This window comes from Crassostrea angulata, chromosome 4, assembly GCF_025612915.1.
Source record: "Crassostrea angulata isolate pt1a10 chromosome 4, ASM2561291v2, whole genome shotgun sequence".
Lineage (NCBI taxonomy): Eukaryota > Metazoa > Mollusca > Bivalvia > Ostreida > Ostreidae > Magallana > Magallana angulata.
Window position 1 is genome coordinate 19,311,074 of NC_069114.1, and position 24,868 is coordinate 19,335,941.

The following is a 24,868-nucleotide window of genomic DNA, read 5'->3' on the forward strand; positions in this document are numbered from 1 at the left end:
CTATTAAAGGTAAGTATAGATCTCTAGGCAATCAATAGTCGATCTTCATGTGTATGAACCTAAAACGTCACGAACCACGGCAAAGCTGGAACGTAAATTATTAATGTGTTCCGGAACAGGATTTAGAGCTGAAAATGGATAATCTCTTGATACTGCTTCTGTCGACCCTAGTGTCTTGTAAGTTTTGCTTTCTTATGTGATTATTTTTTTTTTTGTGAGACGTCTTTTATATATAGGTACTTCAAGTATGTTATTTTTATTGTTAGCACCCAATAATTCCCCAGTTCTCTATTTACCCTTCATTGATTTTTTTTATCCGTAAGCAAAACGCGGATGCTTGTGTTGCGTCCATGACAACAATATGACATATGGTAGCGGAAATCAAAATTCAAAGAAAAAAACCCGTTTATTTCTACGAATAAATGAGCCATGGAACGTTTTATAAATTGTTAAAAAAAAATTATTTTCTAAGATGTCCTTAAGCTCACAAGCAGTATGTGTACCGTGACATCCCTTTATTCTCGACTTATCACGGATAGTGTATTATTAGTCCCCTACCGGTTTTCACCGGAGGGGACTATAGCTTTCCTCTGCGTCCGTCAGTCCGTCTGTCCGTCCGTCCGTCTGTCTGTCGGTCCGTCCGTCTGTCTGTCCCACTTCAGTTTTCCACACTTTTTTTCTTTATGCGTTTGAGGAATAATATGAAATTTGCTGAACAGCTTTAAAATGTCAAACTACAGATCAAGTTTACACTTTTTAGCGTCTGGTTGACATATTTCGAGAAAATTAATTTTTTATATTCCAACTTTTTAATGTTCGGGTTCGATATTCTGCATAACAGTGCATTATTTTCACAATTTCCACAAACCGGTAGGGGACGTGTATTGCTTATGCAATACTCTCAGAATGCATGTTCTATATGTATACATGTATTTTGTGTTTAAGATGTGATCAATAGTCACATTTTTCAGAGGGCTTGATTGTTTTCCCAATTTTTAGACTAAATTAATCTCCTTAAGCAGGAGAGCTCTTTATAAAGATATAGCAAAATATCCAAATTTCGGGTGATACTAAAACAAGTCCCAAGGAGAAAACAAGTCCCACGTAGTCCCGCGGCAAATGCGGCTATATATCAATATAATTATGATTGATTATGATTAAATGTGATAAAATAATCATAATTAACACAACAAAATATTTTTATAAGTTTTTATTACGGATTTATCGACGAAAAATCAAAGATGTTGGTAAAGATAGATAACTCGTACGTAGAATTCATACGACAGCAGAAGAAATCTGTATGCCCGCCGTTTATTGATGGATAATTCAAATTTTCTTTAACAAAATAAAATCTAATAGCAATAAAAAAAAAATGACTTTATATTCATTAAATAACACAAACTAAGTAAAAGTTGGGTAAGTAGACAACTCCTACGCAGAATGCATTCGCCGCCGAGAAAAGAGCACACCTGCCGCACACCTGCCGCTTACCTGATGGGCGATCTTAATGTTTTACTTTTATTTTCTAACTTAAAAAATGATCATATTAATATTGATAAAAAAAAATACCACATGTATTGATAAGCACTCACTAAATTAGTAAAAATCATGAAAGTAAAAAAAAAAAAATTACGCAGAATCCATAATCTAAACAACTAATTGCTAATTTTTTTATTTTATTTATTTTTATTTTATTTTTTTTTGTATGTTAGTCTTTTATTTCATTGTACTAAAAAATGCATAGATAAAATTATTAATTTCTTTACGCAAATTTAGAAAAAAAAAGCGCGAATGACTTCAAAATAAAGGGAAAACTCTAACACAGAATTCTTACGACTGTGGATTTTAAATGCACGCCTGCCATTTATAGTTATGTCATTTTATTTGTAAATTATTTCAGATGGCTGTAAAGTTAACATTTTGCCTTATGATTATGTTCAGAAGAGAAATTTACTTATTGCTGTGATTAAAGTAGTCCTATACTCGGCACTTAATGGGCTCAATCATTAAAAGCTTAGCTTTAAATGATAAATATACATTCTAGCAATACATATACAAAAGAAAATATGTTTGTTTACATGCTAGTTTGTATGTTATCACCTCTCAGACGGGTGTACCCCCTTGCGAAAATTATTGACAATTATGAAATTTGCCAGACGTCCGTTTTTCATAAAAATAATTACAAATTTTGGGAAAATTAGAACTGAACATACAAAATAGAGTATAAATATTTATTTAAGCCATATCTCATCAATAATTTTGCGCAAATTTTTGTAAGTAAGTACGCTTTATAGACCTGATGTATCAAAATAGAATACAAAAAATGCAATGCTAGTATCACGTTTGGTAATTTTTTTACTATTTTATGGACTCAAACTTAAATTTATGGTGTTTATTCTATAGATTGACATCTTAGAAAAAAGATATGGTAAAATAAATTATATGTTGACGGATTACTTTTCACGCTATAAGCTCTAAACCAAGTAGATCCTGACGAAAAAATCCGTAAAAATCACATTTTGCTACAGTTTTCTGCCTAGATCTGTCAACAATGTTAGATATCATTTAAACATTAATTAATTGACGATTGATTAAATTCGAAATAGCTTCTGTCTCTAAATTTAAACCGGTTTTAGTAAAAGAAAAAGAAAAATTCGGGGGGGGGGGGGGGGTCAAAACAAAGAAGATATAAGTATACCTGAGATTCTGGTTAATCAGAAACTTCGTTTTTCATTTTACTTTCACAGAATAGAGTTTTTCAACATTAATCATTTCTATCTCTCATAGAATACAAATATTACCGTTCTAATTGCTTATTATTGCCATTGTTTACAACAGCGATGTACAGCGAAATCAATACTGGGTATCAAAAACGCTGTGTAAAAGTCGAACCAATATGGTAAAATCCGTATTATGACGTAGTGCGATACTAGGACTACTTTAATTTATTATATTACATGGAGTTGGGTGATATGAGTTTTATATAGTCCGTATATCACTCCTTTTAAGTTTGACCCAGTTCTGTTCTCTCTAAGAACTGTCATGTTGTAAATTCTGAATTTACTGGGTGGGTTTAAATACAAAATTTACACATGTTGGAAATTTTGTATTTACGAGGGTTGTCCCATGAGTTCGTGGACACATGTAATTTTATTCAAAATAACAGCACCATTATCAGGAAAGTATCATAATATTGTAATAAAGAGTATAATATGCATATGTATAAAAATCTGAGCAATGTACATTTTTGTAATGGAGTTATCGATGTATATACTTTGCCTATATAGGCCGCACGGCCCAGTCTGACGTTGAGTTATAACGAAGTTTCTATAAGGTCGTAGTCCTGGGTCTACCTAAGAGTAATATGCCGCATTCACCGTTCGGTCAGAGGGTACAATCGCATATTCCATCAAAATATCACTTGTGCCACTTATGAATAAGTAAACTCAAACTATTTTGATGTTTTTCCTGTTTCCTCAATCGTTTGTTTTATTTCTATCGGTGTTTTACCTCAGCCGAAACACTTTTTTATGATGGCGCGCTGTTCCGTGAGGTCAGATAACGTCGCTTTTTCAGAAGTTTTTAAAGACATATTCTTGCCGTAATATCTTTCAAAAGTCCTCTACTGGTTTGAAAATATTTTCAAACGACGTATGAAAATGACGTACACCATACAGACTACATCACAATAGAAGATTATGAAGTTTTGAAATATTTTATAAAAACTGTAAATATTCATATCTAAAAACTCAATTGCAAAATTTAGACAATTTTTACGCTGGGCCGTGCGTAAAATCCGCGACCCTTTGATACATCAAAATTTTACTTTATTTCTAAGGAAAACAGTCAAAACCACTTTAGATTGATTTTGAAATTTTATGACAAAAATTTAAATATACAATATGTACATGTATAAATAAACCCATTTAAAATGACAAAAAACGCGACTGTCCACGAACTTTTTGGACAACCCTCGTACACCCACCCAGTAAATTCAAAATTTACAACAGGACAGAACCATGCGTTCATTCAGAGTATTTTATTTTGGAGGGGGGGGGGGGTAGGGGGGGTATTCAGGTTTGTCGGCGGAGGGATATTTTTGGTCATTTTACGATGAAAATTTACGAAATTTGATTTTTTTTTCCGGGGGGGGGGGGGGGGATTCCACCCCATCCTTCGAATCCCATCTGGATCAGCTCATGAAAAGTCTGTTAGTGATGAAAATCTTCCTAAAAGTCAAAGAAAAAATCTTGCATCTACTCCAAAAAAAAAAAAGAAAAAAAAAGAATGATGACTGAAAAAAATATTTGATGGAAGTTCATGAGTTATACTAACATATACATATATTGTTATTAAATTGTTATTGTCAGCAAGAACATTCTAGTCTACGGCAGCTTACCGTTCACGAGACTGTTCCACGATCTTTGGGTCTAAAGACCAACTCTGTTTTAAATGTTTTTTTTCTACATAATGAATGAAAAATCGTGTTTCAAAAATAGAAACCAGCGGAGATCGTCATATTTTTCGAAACCCGTATGATTAAAGAGAAGGCTTTGAAAACAGGTATAAATATATAGTTGTTTGCTTGTCAATTTTCAGCAAGGAATCAAGCTGTTTTCTCGAGATTTCCATTATATTCCCCCAAATTATTCGGAAACCTATGGAAATCTATACATATGTTAAAAGTAACTTTCTACTGAAATAAATGTTTTCGACTTCTTATTTTATCGAATTATTCATAATAACTGCTAGAATCACACAAGCGTATATGTATACAAGTATGTATATTTATAAACATGCATTTCTTTCTCTCTTTCTTTGTCTTCCCTCCTTCTTTCACTTCATCTCTTTCTCGTCTTCTCCATCCATCTCTCTCTCTTTCTTTTTCTCTTCATGAACGGAAAAACCATTCAAACACCGAGAGAGAAACATACTTATATATATATGTAGTTGAACCTGCGTTTAACTGTTCTAGTACATGTATTTTTTCAATCCAATTAAAATACATGTATAGGGAAAATTATCAAGCAAACGGGATTGAATGTGTAGGAAAATAAATAAATAAATAAATAGCTATAGGACATGCACAAAAAATCTGTGCCAATATATCAATCATTTTCAAACTGATAGACATATTTTAATATTTTTGTAGCGAGTCGGTAAGAGTTCCACTGCAACATTCACATTCTAAATGTTCGAAAAGCAAAATGTCATTCCGACAATTTTAATGAATCACACTGAACAGAATGAATCGAAGGTCGAGAAATGTTTTACATTTGCTAAAAACAGGGACGTATATACTAAGTATATACGTCCCTGATAAAAAGAAAGTCAAGAATAATGCAAGAATAATGCATGGCTGCATTACCAAATATTATTGATTCTTAATGTATATACATGTATTTATTGACATGTGCATATGCTTTTCATACGAAAAACAATCATTCACTTCACTTTCCCTCAAACGGTTACAGGCAGAGTTTTGTATAAAAAAAAGAAAAAAGAAGCGGGACCATTGTCACAATCTGAACACGAACACGTTGATTGATGTATTTTTTTATCTTTCTATAAATCATGTACTAATTACAATGTAACTTGCTCATTATTCCCTTTACTACTTTACTATAGTATTTGGGGCTAGTGGAGGGGGGGGGGGGAGGGGACTACATGTCCAAAGATGATTGGTGATCGTTGGCTCTACCTATACACGTGTATATATACACGTGTTAGTTTCTTGTATATTCTGTGTGAATTGAACGGTTTTTTTTGTCGCTTAAGAAACAATAGACCTTCACCTACCTGTATATTGGGAGACGACCGTGAAGCACACCGTGTACACAACCCCCACTCTCTCTCTCTCTCTCTCTCTCTCTCTCTCTCAAATGTTTTAGGTGACTAGGAAAAATAACAGTTATGAACGAGTAGATCTACGAAACACAAAAAAGTTATGTTTCAAAATACTATGCAGTCCACCTTTATTATTCCCGTTGATAGAGCAAGGTCGCTACATGCAACACAATTATCAGAGTTTCTGACACCCAATTAAAACTTATATGTAATCTTTATGTAATCTATATGAAATTGACGACGAATAACACTCAATCCTTATATATCTCATGTACACTTACACTGAACACTTAATCAAAAAATATTATAAGCCATCAGTGTTTTAACTAGTCAAACTTAAGTACATGTATAATTTCTATAGTACATTCATAACCATGAACATTTAAACGTGTGTTACTATCTTCGAGAAGCTTATAAAATACAGAAAAACAAAATTGTTTTTGTAAAGGAAAGTATAATTCATTATTATTTACGAAACAAACCAGACATATAATAACCAAGAAGATTGCCATGTCATTGAGTTGAATCATTTTACAACGTTAAACATTGAACCGGGTGCTTTTTTTTCCTCCATTGAAAATTGAAACCAAAATATACCCGGTTACATTCGTTACACTGATATCATGCAATGTAAAATTTTGCTACAATCTTATGAATGGCGTATGTAATATTTGTTTTTAGAAACAAAATCAGGACTTGAAGATTTACATTTAGTTTGGTGAATTAGGCAATGAAAGTCTTAGATCTAGATATGAAAAAGAACAGGCTAACGTACTTGTGTAAGCATTCCAGTTTATAATTATTTGTTCTCCAAAATTCATAATTTTAGTAAATTTATACGGAGAAAGAATATACGTTTAAAGCAAAGTGCACGAACATTTTCGTATATACACAATCAGTTCTGTACAATGTTAGTAACTGTTTACATTTTGAAAAATTGGAGAAGATGTAAGAATTTTTCTTTGGCTTTGTAGATGATTTTCGATTACATACTTTTCATGAGCTGAATCTAGATGGGATTCGGGGGTGGGGGAGGGGGGTTGGAGTTCCGCCCCCCGTGGAACAAATCAAAGTTCTTAAACTTCCTCGATCCCCTCCCTTAACAAACCTGAATATACCCCTCAAAAATATTCTGGATGAACGGATGGTTTTTATTACGTTTTAATATTAATAATAATCATGTATACGAGGGTTTATTAGAAAAGTTCGCGGACAAGTTGACTTGTGAGCGGACTATTTACATGATACTAGCGAAACTTTTCAGATTTAACTTTTATTTTCTAAGAAATATGAAACGATTTGTTTGTTTTAAATGCACCATAAAAAATATACAGCTTAATTATTTGATGAATATGCTTCACGGAGCATGTCAATTTTTTTTTGTTTTTTTAAATTTTTTATATTTTGTACGCATTTTTCCTTCTTAAGAAAATGTACCGTTGAAGTGCATAAAAATAAACGATATTTCATATGACATCACAATAACTTCTGAGGGTCATTTTATGAAAGTTTTAAGTTGAAGAATTTCTGACCGTTTTATCGCCGAACTTGGACGAACAACGCTTGAAAAATGAGTCAAAAACTTTGACGTCTGTTATATTTATGGACATCTTGGAGCACCGGGCCGTCATTTAATTTTTTGTGCACGCAGGAAAATCTTCGATGGAGACCAAAGGGTTCTTATATGAATGCTACTATTTTTTTTTTTATAGGAAAAACGTTTACAACTTGAATCACAGAGATTTCAAATGGTAGTCATTTAATAAAACATGCGCCATCCTACAAAGTTCACAGTAATTTTGCCGTAAATCACTGTCCGCGAAGTTTTCTAACAACCCTCGTACGTACAGTTGATTAAAAAAAACAAAACTAAGGTAATGAAAATATCATATCCATTAATATAGGTACATGTAGGTATTCGACAAGGGTAATTTAAGCGTACACGTGTACATTCCTTCAGGCTTGTGTGTTTCGTATAGACTAGTTCTTAAATCTTTCACTGTACTATAATTTATCATAAAAGCCTCGGTGACAGGCATAATAAAAAAATTGTATTAATATGATCATTTTTAAGTTAAAAAATATAAAACATTAAAATAACCCATCAGGTAAGCGGCAAGAGTGCTTTTTTCTCGGCGGGCGAATGCATTCTGCGTATGAGTTGTCTACTTACCTGATTTTTACTTAGTTTGTGTTAATTAATGAATATAAATTCAACTTTTTACTGCTATTAGATTTTATTTTGTTGGAGAAAATTAAAATTATCCATCAATTAAACGGCGGGGATAAAGATTTCTTCTGCTACCGTATGAATTCTACGTACGAGTTATCTACCTTTACCAACATCTTTGATTTTTCGTCGATAAATCCGTAATAAAAGCTTATAAAAATATTTTGTTGTGTGAATTAATATTATTTTATCACATTTATTCATAATCAATCATAATTATATCGATATATAGCCGCATTTGCCGTGGGACTTACGTGGGACTTACGTGGGACTTGTTTTCCCCATGGGACATGTTTTAGTATCAGCGCAAATTTCAAGGCTTAGACACATGTATGTGGATTTTTCCTTTACATTTTTTCTTCATGAAGCCTTACATCTAAAGTATATCAATTTTTTTTACATTGACATTTCTTCGTTTAAACAGTAAGATCGTCTCATTGTTTATATTCATTTGTTCCTGGCGGATACATCAACGAATACTCACACAGTTAGTAAAATTCTGTATTGTCTACTTTTGTATGCTTTCAGATATCCTTGCTGGAGAAATATGCTATTTCAGGAACTACTTCGGCGTTAGAGGTAGTAAATATTGTTATTCCTCCTGCTGTGGAACATACTATAACCGTTACTGTTGCTACAGAACAAGGTATTTATAGACATGAGACAAACGCAACTTTCCGGGTCTTTTCGGCATATGTCGAACCCCCTTCCCCCCCACCCCCCCCCCCCCCCCAAAAAAAAAAAAAAATAAAAAAAAATATATATAATAAACTTCATCCTATGTTAAAATATTATACAAAATCCCCCTCCCCCAATATCAGTTCGGCGAAGTTTAAATGCCATGCTCTTCTCTAGTATATTTCAGTTAAGTTGAGTTATTGATACAGTTAGCCTTGTTGTTAAAAAATTATAGATTGTCCTCCATTTAGTTTAATATTAATTCTCATCGATTTTTAAAACTCTTCCACTTGAATATATTTATTTACGTAACAAAATAGAGTAACTTTTTTTTAAACTTCAATATTAATACTTCATGTATTATATAGAGTTGGCTTGTGCTCTGTTTTTTAATAAAAACAAACCAAATTCATTTAACAAAATCTTTTAATGAAAACCCACTATACATTAGAAATACCATTTTATGTCTCAACAGTCAGAAATGACATCTAAGTTGTCTTCCGCTGGTCGGAAAGGCCACGTAGTTGCATGATAAGCGCACGAGTTATCTGTCCTAGTATGAAATTTATATCTTGTTTAAATGCATCTGTAAAACTCACATTAGAATTATGTCTTATTTTTTGGTCAATAAAAAAAACCATTAACTGAAAATTAGAAATATAACTATAAGATCGTAGTCCAAGACATTTTCAAAAGATCTGACAGTGTGTGCATGAATATCGGTTTTACATTTATTTAACACTTTAAAAACAAGGCTGCAGTAATATCGTAGTCCGAAATATATTACTGTAGAAGCAGAAATATTCGTTGAGGATTTAATTTCGTTATTTTCGTTGGCAATATAAATCAATGAAATTAAATCCATGACGAATTTTTAACCCTGGTATTAATGAATACAACAAAATTACGATATGACGAAATTAAATGCCAACGAAATCTTGTTTGGTTTAAAAACAACGAAATTTTGACCCAACGAAAATATATGTTTCTACAGTATATGACATTTTCTTGACTTTTTAACGCTTGTAAACTTCTTGGCAATTAAGAAAAACATCAACATCTTTTACAAGCTAGGAAAACGTCATATATTTTGGGTTATCAAGATCGTACAAGCCCTACTGAATAATTAATGCTGTTATGGCTAAGTTAGCATATCGTTCATGATCATACATGTGGTGACTAGGGAGCTGCTACGATCTTGAAACCAGTTCAGGAAATAAATTTTGTAATAGAAATATTGTACCATATTATCTTCCTGTTCTGTCTACACTATCCGAGCTGCAACTTTCGTTTTTCGATATTTTTTCATCAAAGCAAAATTGATGATTTCTTTTTTACCTTATATGTTTTTTTAAACCTTATATGCTATGACCACCTTGCAAGAAGAATCATCAAGTTAAAGATAAATTACAATATTGTCATTTTTATTGTGTCTCTTTTTTTTTAATAGAACCATTTTAACATGGCCTTGGACTTTCAGTAGGATGTAACTATCTATTTATTGCGTCAAAACAAGTTAAAATGACGCTGGCTTCAGGTGAAATATACACCGATTGAGTAGTCTTAGCTCAAAAGCCAGACAAATCTTGTTGATTTCAAAGAGCAGTGGCTGAGTGGCCTACAATGAAATAGACAGGCCTACGTCACATTGCAGTTTGATACCAACTACCCAAAGTCCAAGCTCCTGTTAGAATGGTTCTATTGCAAACGCTAACCGATATTTTACTGTTTTTCAGTCCGGAACTGTTTAATCATTTGCAATAATTTTGAAATGAATAAAATCTTGTTTTAAAATTCTAAGAGATTAGGTTTACTAGCAGGAAAAGACGGCCATTGAACTAAGTAGCTATTTGAACAATTTCATTTTAATTTCTTCCGTTTTACAGCGGTGGTACGATCGCCGGGGCAGTAGTTGGGGCAATAATATGCGTGGCCATTATTGCGGGGGTGGTGGTGTGTATTGTCAAAAAGAACAAGCGCTCAAGAGGGGCAATAATCGCGCCATTCAACACCAACACAACTGGCGTCACTATAGGTAAAAAGTTCATGCACTTAAAATTAATTAAATGGGATCAAATTTAAAACTTTTGACCTGTACTGTAAAATCAGTATCAAATTAAACGATCTATCTGTATGAAAGTAATACCAGTACTAGTTTTACACGAACATCGTATTAATATTTTTTGTTTCTAATTACAATTTGCCTTCAGTGCTTTTGCAAACTTTTAAATTAAAAATAATTAACAGAAATTAACTTTAATGTATTAAATTAAACATTATCGTTCAATATCATACGCGTATTCTAATATTTAAATTTTCCATCAATTTATATCCACCAGTACATTTTCAATTTTATTACATATACTTTAATCCATCTAAGTGTTATTTTTTTTTTACAGTGCATTCCAACACACAGAACCAGTACTCTGGGACATCAATGACGATGTACCCTACCGGAGCCCAAGGATTCAGCCACGCCCCTCCGCCTCCCATGTACAACCAACCGGCAGGGTACCCTCAGTACCCCCCGCCTCAGTACCCCGCGCATGTTAGCGGGGGCATACACCCTGCCTACCCACCAAATCCTGCATATCCCATGTGACAGAACGCACAATTTTAAAGAAACCCTAACATTTTGTAAGATATAATGCAAAAGCACTTGACGTCTTTATACACCATTTTTTTAAAAATTCAACAATGTATTCCATATTGCATGAAGGCCGCCAGAAGCTTCTGGTGAATAATTTTTTTTTCAGATAAAAACGTACACTCTATTACACATACATGTACAATGTATACAGGCACATGTACAGGCACCTGATTTTTTATATATTCAAAAAATAAAAATGAGTTTTCTGTTACATATACTATAAGCAGGAGATACCTTGCATTATACATTTTCTAATGATTAAAAAAAATCCCCCTACCAGTAATCTGTATCGTTAGGTTGTGGTATATTTTTTCATCGCGTGAAAAATAATGTCAGATTTCTGTGAATCAATCTTTTTTTTCTACCCGCATCTGTTCAGTGTTTATTTAATGATTAGAATAATTTTTGTCAAAATTTATACTTTTAAATAAAAATTCAATATTTTGTAAATGACCAGTGGTTTAATATACGTTTTATGTGTGTTTTTACACGACAATTGATGCTACTTTGTTTTAAAGGTATATTGTATATATGAACTTTCTGTCTCCCTTTTTGGAGATTTAATATTCTTGCACCCTAAGAATATATGACTGAGAATGTTGAAAGTGAATTAGAAATTAAATATATATTTCTTTGAAACTTACTACTTTTATCATTTAGACTAGTATACAAATTTAAATCTTATCGGATAGCATTTACAAGTAAGAAATAAGTGAAACATATTCAAAAGATGGTTTCCAAATAAAGAAATCTTAAATGGTGAGAGTAAGGAAGCATTGAACAAATGTATTTCATAAAATAAAATATTCAAAAGAAACGACAAAATTATAAACTCTGTATTGAAAGTTCTGAATAAAATAAGTGCGAAAAAAATTTCCAACAAGTAGGACTTGTGCAGTACCGGTAAACATTGGGTTTTTTTTTATTGCCATGTGATTTGCTTTTCGTGTCTAAAATTCTAAAATTTAGTGTCTAAATTTTAATCAATAAAAATAAAAAAAGATGCAGTAAATTAAAAAGTTATAATAATTTTAACGATGCTTAACAAGTACTGTAACGGTAGTTTACATATTCTTTCAAGAGTTACGCACCCTTGAATAAATTGTAACTCAGAATGGAACGTGTCGTCAAGAGACGCCAAAAAACACTAGAAACGGTCGGAAAACTTGGATGTTTCGCTGCTATAATTCAGATAATTCGCCATTGTACGAAACCAATTGATCATTTATCTACATGTATGTACCTATAGGTTAAGGACGTGGTATTTAAATCTATTTTGCAATTCTACTAATCGAATAAAGCTGAAAATTTTTAATTGCATGTAAAGCTCCGAGTGAGATGAAAATTGATTTTTAATGATATAGACGCCATAACAGTGGTGTTTCTTATACAATATACATAATTTTTCTCTCTTCTCACGGATTTCTTTATATTAACTGTAACACAAATTAACATAAATAAAGCGTCCATAATTGGTCAATTGTTAATCGTTAATGTCATCTGGTACATATTGTGCATTAATACGCGATTCTCCAATATACGCTCTAGTATCTGAAGGTAACATATCAATCCAGTCCTTCGTACGAATTCGATTAGGTATTTTTAACCTGTCCAATTTCTTCAGTAGATTTGGTGTTAAAGGTCTCTGCCGGGAAGGGAATAGCTTTGCCTCGTTTCCGACAAGCCTAGATGGCACAAATGTTGTCACTTTTTCTCCTTTCTGAGGTCTCTCGAATAAATCTTCATTTGAACATGCATCATTTACATATTTATCGTTGTTGTTCACATCTTCCGTTATATCCGGAAAGAATATTTTGTTACTATTACTCCGGGATCTCTCAGGACTTCCGTTATCGTTTATCAAACTATGGTTTGATCTTGTACTTCCTGACTTTAGAAATTCACGAACTTGACTCACTTTGAATTGACTAATATGAACATCATGATGAGTCAGATCAAAACTTCGACTTTTCGATTTATTTGGATCAGCATTCGTCTTTTCTCGCGAGAACGAGGCGATTTTCGGAAGTCCGGGTTCGTTCACCGGTTTCTCGCCTGCGATGAACGAATAGCTGCGGTGAAGCTGAGGCTGTCGTGTATACAAGTACCCTAAGAGATTCTTGCGCGCTGTATCCTTCCGCGTGTAAAAGTCACGCTTAGTTAATGGAAGAAGGAAATTTGGAGATGTTTCTTCGGGCGACATATCATTGTCAGAATAAACATGATGACGGTTCTCGCTGCTATGGCTTTGCCGGTTCCGAAACCGCCCGTCCAGGACAGGTTGATGAACCATTTTTGAACCAGATGAAGCACGGTCTGGTTTGGGTTCTCCGTGAAACATGGGATGTCAATGAATTGTCACATAATAACATCAAGGGTATTCTCATCTCTTTATTTGGAGATTTCTGATGTCCTGATGTTATTATTTCTATAGTCTGTCAATAAACCAACGACAGAAAATGTGGTCCTGAAACAAACGAAAAAATAATTTAATTAATGAATTTTTTTTTCTTCATACTGAAATGTAACAGATAGTGTATGTAGCGAATTAAATAGAATTATTATAGTGACTTCCAAAAAAAAGAAAGATCGATATCTCTTATGTCACGGTTGTCGCTGTCATGATAAAGATTGCTTAGCAGAGTGCCTTCGCCGACATCTGAGGTAGTTTTAATGGAAAAATTAACTGGGACGTTAAAAAACAATCAATCAATCAATTAAATGTAAGATTTTTTCCCTTCTAGTTGTAGGTATTCTAATTATTTCATACTCATCTGACTCAAACGATAATAACGAAACCCCCGCTGACAATATGCACATTGTACGGGTTTTTATCTTAGTAGGTAACGCATTTCTGTCTGATAAGTCATGGTGGTATCTAATTTGGTAGAGTAAGTCGATCAATTTCAAATCTTTACGATTGAATGTTGACTCAAGTGATAAATGAAACGAGTTATCAAATTTAACGAGTTAACAAATTTTAAAAAAAAATCCAAAAAAAAAAAATCTTGTGCAATGACAGTAAGCACAAACATATTTTTAAAAAAATTAAGATTGTCGAGAGGTTGTTCAAATAAAAATCAAAGAGTGCTATAATATCTTAACACATGGAAAGTAAGATCGAACCAATTTTTGGTAAGGAAATTCTGTTAATTCCAGATCAACATGTAACTATTCCATTTATATGTGTTATTATGATAAAAATATTTAATATGTTGATGTATTAATAATTTTTCATTATCTAGTTTACTTGTTGTCAGCAATTTCGCTGGTCCTACAAGAATGAATCGGTGTCTATGGTATAACAAGTAGAAAATGTCTTTAATGCATTACATAGAAGGCTGAAAAGAAAAAGCACGTGTCTTTTTGATACAAAATTAGTATTTTAATGATTTTATTAAAGTAAAAAAAATTCAGTGTTCCAGCCACTGCCCGAGTTTTACATACACCAGATCTTGAGTAGGAGACCATTTTTGTTTGAAAAATATAATGAAAAATTGAAAATAAACCACTCCTAATGCTAGTTTGTTTGAATATACTTACTCTTAACGATTAAATTTCAAAAAGAGAATGTTCATACCATTAAATCAAATGCTCCATCTTAAGTAGAAAAATATTGAAAAAAAAATATTCTCGTGTAAACGACTCAAAACCGCTAAAATATTTTGTCATTGTCTAAATTTCTATCTCCTCGTGAAATTACCTCTTCAAGAGTCCATTAAAGAACTAAAGACAGCGTGGTTCAAATTACCGATCAATAGAATACGATATGCTATTTTTAACACCCCTGTTCTTACAGATAAGAATCTGCACCAGGTTTTGTTACACATGAGAACTTTCTCACTTTAAGGGCCTATTAAAACAAAAACATTACCCACAGCGTACATATTTACGCTTAACCTTTAACTATTGCCTTCAATGCACGGGGGACCTTGATAAACGATGGCACATTGCGTCACGATCTATTCATTCTATACACCTGTACGGGTTTACTTATTACATACCAACAGAACAATTCATATATATTTATCCATGCTTAGTGCACCCCTCCCCCTGCCATCCCTACTACATTCATTCGATCCCTGGTATCATTTACTTGGTGTCGACCTGACACCGATTTTTTTAAGACATGTAAAGTACATAATAATATCCCTTTTTTTTTAAATTAGTGACTACATATTTGAACATTTGATCAAATGTACCATCAATGTTTTGGTTTCGACCTTAAATAACCCTTATTATAAAAAAAGAAATTATTAAAAAAAAAAGAAATTACAGACTAAGTATCGCGATGTTTAAAAGAATTTATTGAATCCAATGTTTTATTAACGATGGCAATGTAAAAAAGGGTACCTGCATTCATAACTGTATCAATGCAATTCGCATTGACCAAAAGCTACATGGAGGTTATAAACACGTTCTACAGGCAATATCAGGGATATCAACTTGCCAAACATTACATAACATTTTGACGTCTTTGAATTGACGCTATCTAAACTATATTACCCAGGGATATAGATCAAATGAAAAGGGACCCTCCTTGAATCAAATTTTGAATGAAAAGGATTTATATTCTGTAGACAACTTGATAACTAGCCCAGAACCTTGATCGGAAACAGTTACATTATGAAATAATCTGACGGGATCCTTTTATTAGAAAAAAAAGAGAACCGTATAATTTACAAGTGTAATATAATACAGTTATAAAGATTTTCATTTAACACATGCATTGGGTGTAATTTTAGTTCAGCCTTAAAAAGCTCGTTGAACAGTTAAGTATTGGTATCGAATATCGGTTAACAAAAGATGCCCCCAAAAATCATTTGAAAAAGAATTTTTCCCTTCAAAAGCTAAGGAGACATCTATGCATGTTAATAGATTTGCACAAATATAACTTTGAGACGTGTGACACATATATGTCTATGTACATGAATGCTATGGCCTTGAAATGAATTTGTATAATCTAGTTGAGAAGTTTACAACTTATAAAGAAGGGTGCAAGGTGGCCATTACGCTTTTTTAGCTTTTCTTTGCGGTGTTTTAATTTATACCAGTAATAGAATGAAAATATTATTTACGTATTTCATGCACCGAAGCAGTATCTGAAAAGCGAGTTTTAAAAATACATTTTAAATCGAGGGAACTTTTGTGATTTTTAATGATGTTTTTCCTCCAAGCTTTAAATGCAAATTCAACCTTTTAAACACTCTTTGGTTTCAGAACTTTACAACAGGTTATTAACATTCAATTGATGACAGGAGTTTTTTTATTTAAAAAAAAAAAACCCAGAAAGATAAGATATGTTTGTTCTTGTTGTAAATCAACAACGATATATTAAATTATTCATAATTTAAGCGGCACGATTTCCCAGCATGTGATTGGAAATTTTTCTATGGCGGATTTTGTAAAGAATTAATTATTATATATTGCTGGACAAATAATTAAGCCATGACAGAGCCCACATGTATCTATGGACTTATTTTAATGTGAAGAGCTCTCCTATATAACCCAGTTCGTAGTTTAAATATACTTGCAGTGCTGTATTGACAAGAAGTAATATTTATTTAACACTACTGAAACCGAAGAGATTATTGAAATTCAATACCTTTAATAGATTCCGGTTATCAATAGGTGGTAAATGCAGTGAAAGAAAATACATATTTTTATTTGGGCTGGCTTTATTCAGGTCGGGGAAATATCATTTTCATGTTAATAGGGGAACGGCAATAATTTCAATACCGATCTTTCATACCTATTCTACATTCTACGATTTTGATCCGATATTTGCATTGAATTATTTTACTCTCGTGTGAAGGGATCACACTTTGAAATACAGAAGTCCGCGCTGTTAAAAAACGATAGTCTTAAATTTTTATTGAGAAGACCAACGCTGAGGTGAACATTGCAGAGAGATTTTTTACAAATTTCGAAATTCTTTTGCATCATTTTATAAGATCAAAACATTTCAATTTGTCAATGTGTGACTGTAATAAGTTCTTAAAAGAATTATGCAAATAAGTGCCAATGAAAAGACAACAATTATATTTTTTATACATGCATGTATGTGTGCGAATGAATGTGTGTGTTGAGGTAGGAGGGGGGGGGGGGGTCTTAAAAAGAGGAGGGGTATACCAACAGTACCTTGTCTAATCTTTAGTTGCAAGAATATGCGACTTACTATTTGAAGTTTCATTTTTTCCAAATATTATGTGGGGATCTTAAAAAGGGGGATGGGTGGGTAAAGACAACGTTAGGCACCTCAGTACCCAGTCTTAAAAAATATACTAAGCACTATTTGAAGTTTAATTTGCTTTTCAAATATTTTGTGTTATTACTTCAGAGGGTATGTCTATGTACTGTAAGAAATATTACGCAATGTTTATACTCAGTCTGATGACGTAACATGACACAAGAAAGGGTTAAAATTCAGAGGCAAGTAAATATTTATGTTTATGATCTAAATCACAAATCTGCCCGACTTCTCAAACTCTTGTAGAGTACTTGCCAGCCCTTTTCGTGATTTGTAAACCTATTTTTCCCGTGTACTTGAAAAGCGTTTAAGAGATAAGGTAGCATAGTAAACTTACCTGTAAAAGGTAAATATTTTTCTCTTAAATCTCTTCCAATTCCGCTTTTCTACTACACCGAGTATCCATTACTATCATTTTCATTCATTCGATTTCCTTTTCTCATTCTTATGTGAATGGCCTTTAGTTAATAAATTCGGGTTAGTCCTGAAATCGTAAAAAAACAGCTAGCCTCGCGAAATCAAACCTCACACCTGAATATTTTATTTTAAATCAAAATTGTTTACACCACATGACAACCTTTGCATCCTCCCGAATTCACAGACACGTTCACAAACTTCCCGTGGATTTATCGTACATATTTATATATATACACAGACACCTATGTTTGAGACAAACATTTAAAGTTAAGTGAAAGCAACCAACCTTGCAAAACGTAGTTTAAATTACCTTCCCCCTCGCGGTAATGAAAATAAGTCTGTCTTCTCTCGTCGCGTATTGATCCCGCAATGAAGATATCTGACCCATTTCTCAACTTTTCAAGATAGCATGGTATGGACTATCCACTTAAAGACTGCCTCGGTATCCGGTTAAATCCTTGATAACAGCTATTATGGATTTTTTTTGGCAGAATACTTTCAGATTACCTCAAAAGATGAGTTGTGGCTTTGTTCATGTAGTTCATGATTTAATCCAACCCCTCCCCCTTTTCCCGAAGAAATAATGGAAGTGAGTTTTTAATTAAAATCATATGCATCTCTCATTTAGAATAAAATCCCTAAATTATGGAATAAAATTTTTAATTACCAGTTCTGTAAATTGTGTTGAGGTTTCATGACATTTATATGAAATTCATAATGAATAATTACAATTGCTTTTATATCAGTTGATATGTAGCATAGCCATTTAAAAAAATATTTCATTTAATTTTACTTAAAGAAAAGACGAATGAGAAAATTGCTCAACGTTATAACCTAAGCCAAGAAACTAGAAAATTGCTCATCATTATAACCTTAGCTAATGAACTAAATTAAACTATAATACCAGTATGCATACATTTGCGACTGGATTTTCTCTTTCATATTTTGAGGAAATAGTTATAGTTCTCGATTGCAAAAAACAAAACAATCTCTTTTTATTCCAGTAATCCCTACCACCATTAGGAATTGTTATAAACCGAAATATACCTAGATATTCAATGTACATGCATATTGCATGTGGCAGATGAACATTTTTACTAAAAAAAAAACCAACAGGTTTATGGCTCGCTTACCATATTTCATACACGTGCATGTAATTTTGTCTGACCAAAAGATTACCTACTGACATATATGTGAACAGACGTGACACGCTAGAATCGGACTGCTCTTGTCTTTAGGTTAGCCGACTAATTATGAGGAAATCTTGCCTTCAATTCTTAACGATGTCGTATGTTGTTAATATATCCTAGCCGCTATTTATTAGTCAGCGTTGTGGGATAATTCCGCCATTTTTGAACATTTTGTTTCTTTGTTGATTAAAAAACCATCACTTTTTCTAAAGAGACATTTTTCCTTTCGGGAGGTTAATAAGAAAATTAAACTTTGAAAATGTTGCTTTAATATGAATTCATATTTAATATTAAAAAAAACTACTAAAATATTGAAAATGAATGTTAATTCATAATGTTCAAAATACAAACGAATGCTAATTGTAAAATTTGATTATGTGATATACATGCAGGTCAGGTATCTGTTTTTAAAAATTTGTTTCTTTGGACAACAAAAAGGAAGCACTAAATGTTTGTATTGAAAAGAGAGCCAAGTAATTTATTATGTACCAAATTAATCCACCTTTCAAGCCATCGTGCATATCTTAAAATCTCAAGACTTTGATTGGAGGAAAATTGGAATTCGCATTTTGTTGCGTATTTAGCAATGTTCTCAAGATCACATTAATTACCATTTTTTAATGGTACATGCCACACAAAAATGGGCGTCATTCGCAAGAGGATTAAGTTTCTACGCCGAATACAATGTAGCTAAGCAAAATCAGACCTAACGGTTTTGGATCTTAGCAAATCTTTGAATTCTTCTCGAGCGTTTCTAAACCCTGTTTGGTTTCCCTGATTTTTTTTTGCCTATATACCACAATATCGATCGGTCTTGGATGTAGAGTACCAGATATTGGGTATACAGAAGTGCATTAACAAGTGGATTTGACAATCTCCTTATCTTTCACTGTATCAACAATGTAATCTATTTGAAGCACTCGAGATTTTGCAATATGCCACACATTCGCATACATTGTGCCCCTCACAGAGAAATCTTCTCGGAAGTTGTATGTTAATTGTAATTTGAAAAAAAATCATTCAATTGATACTTACGATATCTCCATAGTTTTTGTTTGTTTTAAATTTACATCGTTGACATAATGAAGTTGTTTGTTGTCAATTTGCAAAGAGCGATTCTGTACGCGCCGAATGACGTTTCTCAATACCTTTCTATACAGCGAGCAAGACGTGTATACATGTATGCGTGTTTTATTAAAAAAAATTCGATTCATCAATTTCATTTTGATTTTGAGCTTCCTTCGTATTGATTTTTATTTTTTTTTCTTATCTTAACTTAAAGTGTACCTTTACGATTGAGTTTTTCATATAGATCTCTATATTTGAAGGCTAATTGCAAATACGGAAAACTTACAAAAAATTAATATTTTTCTGAAATAAACTCACTGATTCACCTTTATTATTTTTTAAAACATTAATATGTTAGTGTATGTAGAATGAAAATACACTTACATTAAAAACATTAAAAAAAATCACAACAACTTTATAATTGATATTATGCAATGATGAAGTTCGGGGAAATGTTGAAATATTTAAAAGTTTAATGTTAAACAAAATTCAGCTCCGTGAGAAAATGTGTATTCAGAAAACAAAGAATTTGGTCTTCATTTGTTGTAAAGTTGTGTGTTAATTCATTCTAATGTCAATTAATCAATGTATAAAAAAGTACTTAACAACATCAAAGCATGTTTGCAAAAAGCTTTTTATTCAACATTGAAGGATGTAAGGTGCTGTGGGAAATACATTCTGTACTTCCGGGTTAAGGGAGTTTGGATGAATACATTCATTTTTTCCTTCGCTGCTGGCTACTAAAAGAAAACAAAAACACACTGCTTCCTAATTATGTCTGAAAATCAATTGATATTATTTCTCACATACAAATTTTTAAATATATAGAACGGAAAGGTCCAGCCGGTTTTTGATCGTTCTATTCTGAATCAATAAAATGCCATTTTGATCTTTGAATCTAAAATCAAACAATTAGGGGGAAAATGCAAAATGCATGTTTTTTTTAGCAATTAATGTGTAGGTTTTTGGTGGGGTTTTTTAAAGATATTTACTTCTTAAGATATTGTGCGAATACGAAATCAAGATGGGATATCATCATTTTACTCTAAGAATATATCAAGTTACAAAAGAAAAGGAATATCTACAATGGTGTATAAAATCTAAACCCTTCTGTATACGTACCTTAATCGTCGTCAAAGAAATCATCCGCATAGCCCCTGTAGTAGGGGTAAAAGAAAGGCGAGGGATTGAAGCTGGGGTATCCGTACTCAAAGAATCCGAAGGCTTCCGCCGACAGGGCTAGGAGAACCACTAGCAGCGCAGCGTACACAAGGCTGGTGAACGAACTCATATTCTGGGCAGCTCTGAGGAGAAATCCAAAGAAAAATCAGACGAAGATCGAGTGACAATTTTTACAGTTCTATATAGTCAAGTTTGGCCAGTTTTGCAGCTCTTGGCAGCTCTGAGGAGAAATCCAAAGAAAACTCCGACCCGACGAGGAATGATAATTTTATAGATCTCTGTAGTCAAGTTTGGTCAGTTTTGAATCTTTGGTCAAGTTCGCTTGCGTCCAAAGAGGAAACATAAGCTCTTGAGTCAAGATCACCCAACACAACTAATGTCAAGTAGGAACGCTTTTGTGGATATGTGCAATTAACAGATTATATCACACAAGAAGTACTTAGTTCTTATCAAAATTAGCGCAAAGAAGCACTTATTATATGGCCTTGACTCATCCAACGACTTTTGTGATAGGTTTCTATTCAGGGACATGTATATATTTATTGGAGTCGCAATCATCAAAATACCCTAGATTAGGTCCTATATAGGCTGTTGATCATCTGTCCTTTTGGTCTGCATGCTATATCGTTAATTAATTATCTCTGTATAGTGGCAATTTCTAAATGAGACCTATGTTTATAATTGAATATGATTATACAGACACCCACTCTTCGATTAAACACATAACAAAAATCTTTCGTATGTATTATTTAATTTGTTCAGATATATACTGCGATTGTCATAGATATGATAATAATAGTACATGCTCTATTTATATCAATGTTTAATATTATAAATAAAGTAATAAAAACAATTTCATTCCTATTGTATAGTTGCGTGTACACTGTAATCTGTGAAATCGATCACCTTGCTTTAAACATAAACGTTTCAAAAACTAAAAAAAAATTGTAATATGTTTATTCAAAATATTAAAGCATAGAAAAAAAAATTAAGAGAGATGGATGTCCATGGTCTTATTAATGACTATTAAAGCCTCCTTTAAAAAAGCTGTCTATAAAATGAAGGAAAATTTTAAAAATTTGATTTGAAGAGCAAAATGTTCAATACTTTTTAGGTTAGTCTGGTGGATAAATTTTGATCGCAAAACTTGATTATAAATATTTCATATCGGTAACGAAGAGGGGTGTTTTTTTTCCACAGATTAAAATCATATAGAGCGAAATTTTCATTTAGTATCTTCTGCACTGTCAGATAACGTAAAAATAAAAATGAAATCAATAAAATCGAGCATTCATTTGCTATTCTTAGGCTACGTGTGTAATATAAGTCGATGAATTATGAACTCTCGACAGAATTACAGGAACTGTCGATTAGTTAGTCAACAGAGATACTCGAGATACTGCACGCTCTATAAGAAGTGAACAGGGGGAAAAGCAGAAACCTGAGCACGCACTGTGGTTCTTCAAATATTTGATTTCGTCTCCAAACGGGTTAAAAGGCTGATATTTTGTTTAAGAAACGCCAAAAAGAGAGAAAGGATTCTTCTTGAAAAATGTGCATGTCACGATAAAAGCACTTAAAGAGTTTACACATTTGAAAGGTTGTCAGTCTTTTAAAAGGTTAGAGTTTCACTTAGCAACATCTGAAGATTATGTTTAAAATGTTTTTGAGGGAGACGTTCATCTTAATCAATGAATGATCGAAAAAAAAATAAACCAAATATTAAATCTATGGATGAAAACTTTTAAGATTAATCAAAGTTAGTCTGCTTACCTGGTTTCCTAACGTGCGGACCAAATCGAATCGATCGATATTTTGAATTGATTGGTCTTAAATATGCCATCGGATGACGAATCGATGCCCCGGTCATTGATGGTAATACAAACGTCGTCTTGTGCGCGAGCCTTGGTCTGTAAGGGGCAGCTGTCACATGGAAGTTTTTATTTTACCAAATGAGGAAACCGCCCAAATTTATTCATAAAAGATGATAGTGAACAACTTGCGTTATACCTTTGTGCAGACAGTTATGTATAAATCATTGGTCTATATCATCATATATTACTTATGTTAATGCCGCTGGTATCGCATGTATATTTGGACACTATTGGACCATATTACATTTCACGGTTTGTAGATTGTTCGTGTGTAATAAATGAATGCACTGTGTTTGAGGAGGGTCCTATAATATTTTGCTTGTATATTTGTATCTGATAAATTGAATCATGTCAATCAGATTTGTCTTGCATGTTGCTGGAATGGTTTATAATACGCCTACGTACATTTACTTTGAACATCCGAACGATATTGTATGTATATACGTCTTTATATTCAATGGTAGAAAAATATTTAGTATGCATACTAAACGTTTGGTTAGTTGTTCCATCACGTTTGATTTACACCGTAAATATTTGTCTTCTTCTAGCAACAAAAGCTACTTTTTTGCACACATGCTAAGTCAATCGTTATTTTGAATATAGTAAAGAAATGTCATTTTATCAATATGATGTTAATTAATATGCAAATCAGTATATCAATATTCATCAAACACCGTGCCGGATAATTATGCCCGTGCCAAAGTGACTTTTATGAACCCGTCTAAGGTGCATGGTTCGATATGTTTAGGTGTCATGTGATAGACAAAACACCTACAGGGTCAGAATGAAGAGTTTCTTCAGACCCTTTTTAGTTTCCAAGGGGCAGATACTACAATGCGTATAGATCATTTTAGTTTTGCATTGGCTAGCACATTACAACCATACATGTATTTTCCGAAGTCGTTCAGACATAATTTTCCCTTTTTTTGGACATATCAACCATCTTCCTCTACGATTGCGGTTCTTGGACTATGTTTATGCCGATTTGCATTCCACCTGTCTATAACTAAATTGCTCATTAACCGCTGTTCAACGAATGCAGTAGGTTTCTCCTCTTTAGTTTCACACTTATTCTTTATAAATTGCAACTTTCATTTTGCGTTTAATCAATTGAATCATTAAATAAGAAAAAAAAACACTAAATTTTTTTTCTAATTCGTACACCAAAACAGAAATATTTAATTCTCATCTTCAATGATACGTATTTCACAATTTTACACGTATTAAAATACTCATTGAAGAAAGAAAAAACACTTTCCGTATTTAATAGATTTTGAACCAGTTAGAAATATCCTTTTTCAGAATCTACAATATAAAAATAAAAGCTGCGCATTGCGCAACAAAATGTATTTATAAGTTATGCACATGCAACCGAAAAATTACATAACGTAACATAAAGTTTAAAATCTTCATGACATTAATTTGTTTTGAAAAGTCACTTTGATCAGGCAAGATTATTGTGGACACTAAAAATACTGTGGT

The 24,868-nt window shown here is 32.7% G+C and overlaps 2 protein-coding genes and 1 long non-coding RNA gene across 5 annotated transcripts; 1 reads left to right on the top strand and 2 right to left on the bottom strand.

Annotated features, from left to right (window-relative positions):
• Positions 1-21: 21 nt before the first annotated feature.
• LOC128179781 (cysteine and tyrosine-rich protein 1-like) lies at positions 22-11,371 on the top strand. Its single transcript, XM_052847373.1, has 4 exons — positions 22-177; positions 8,606-8,723; positions 10,642-10,790; positions 11,155-11,371. Exons 1-4 carry the CDS (start codon positions 135-137, stop codon positions 11,355-11,357), a joined length of 513 nt encoding a protein of 170 aa, XP_052703333.1. The 5' UTR covers positions 22-134; the 3' UTR covers positions 11,358-11,371.
• A 220-nt stretch (positions 11,372-11,591) lies between these two features.
• LOC128179779 (uncharacterized) lies at positions 11,592-18,515 on the bottom strand. 3 transcript variants are annotated; one of them, XM_052847370.1, is made up of 3 exons: positions 18,359-18,431; positions 17,993-18,139; positions 11,592-13,872 (listed from the first exon to the last, which is right to left on the bottom strand). In XM_052847370.1, the coding sequence occupies exon 3, from the start codon at positions 13,744-13,746 to the stop codon at positions 12,889-12,891; it is 858 nt and encodes a 285-aa protein (XP_052703330.1). In that variant the 5' UTR covers positions 13,747-13,872; positions 17,993-18,139; positions 18,359-18,431; the 3' UTR covers positions 11,592-12,888. The 3 variants fall into 3 exon arrangements, with proteins under 3 accessions (XP_052703330.1, XP_052703329.1, XP_052703328.1); XM_052847369.1 differs by lacking the exon at positions 17,993-18,139 and having other exon boundaries at positions 18,359-18,515; XM_052847368.1 differs by lacking the exon at positions 18,359-18,431 and having other exon boundaries at positions 17,993-18,348.
• Positions 18,516-20,946: 2,431 nt separating this feature from the next.
• LOC128179783 (uncharacterized) lies at positions 20,947-23,434 on the bottom strand. Its single transcript, XR_008243130.1, has 3 exons — positions 23,286-23,434; positions 21,453-21,634; positions 20,947-21,070 (listed from the first exon to the last, which is right to left on the bottom strand). It is a non-coding gene; the product is annotated as an uncharacterized LOC128179783 (long non-coding RNA).
• Between the last annotated feature and the right edge of the window lie 1,434 nt (positions 23,435-24,868).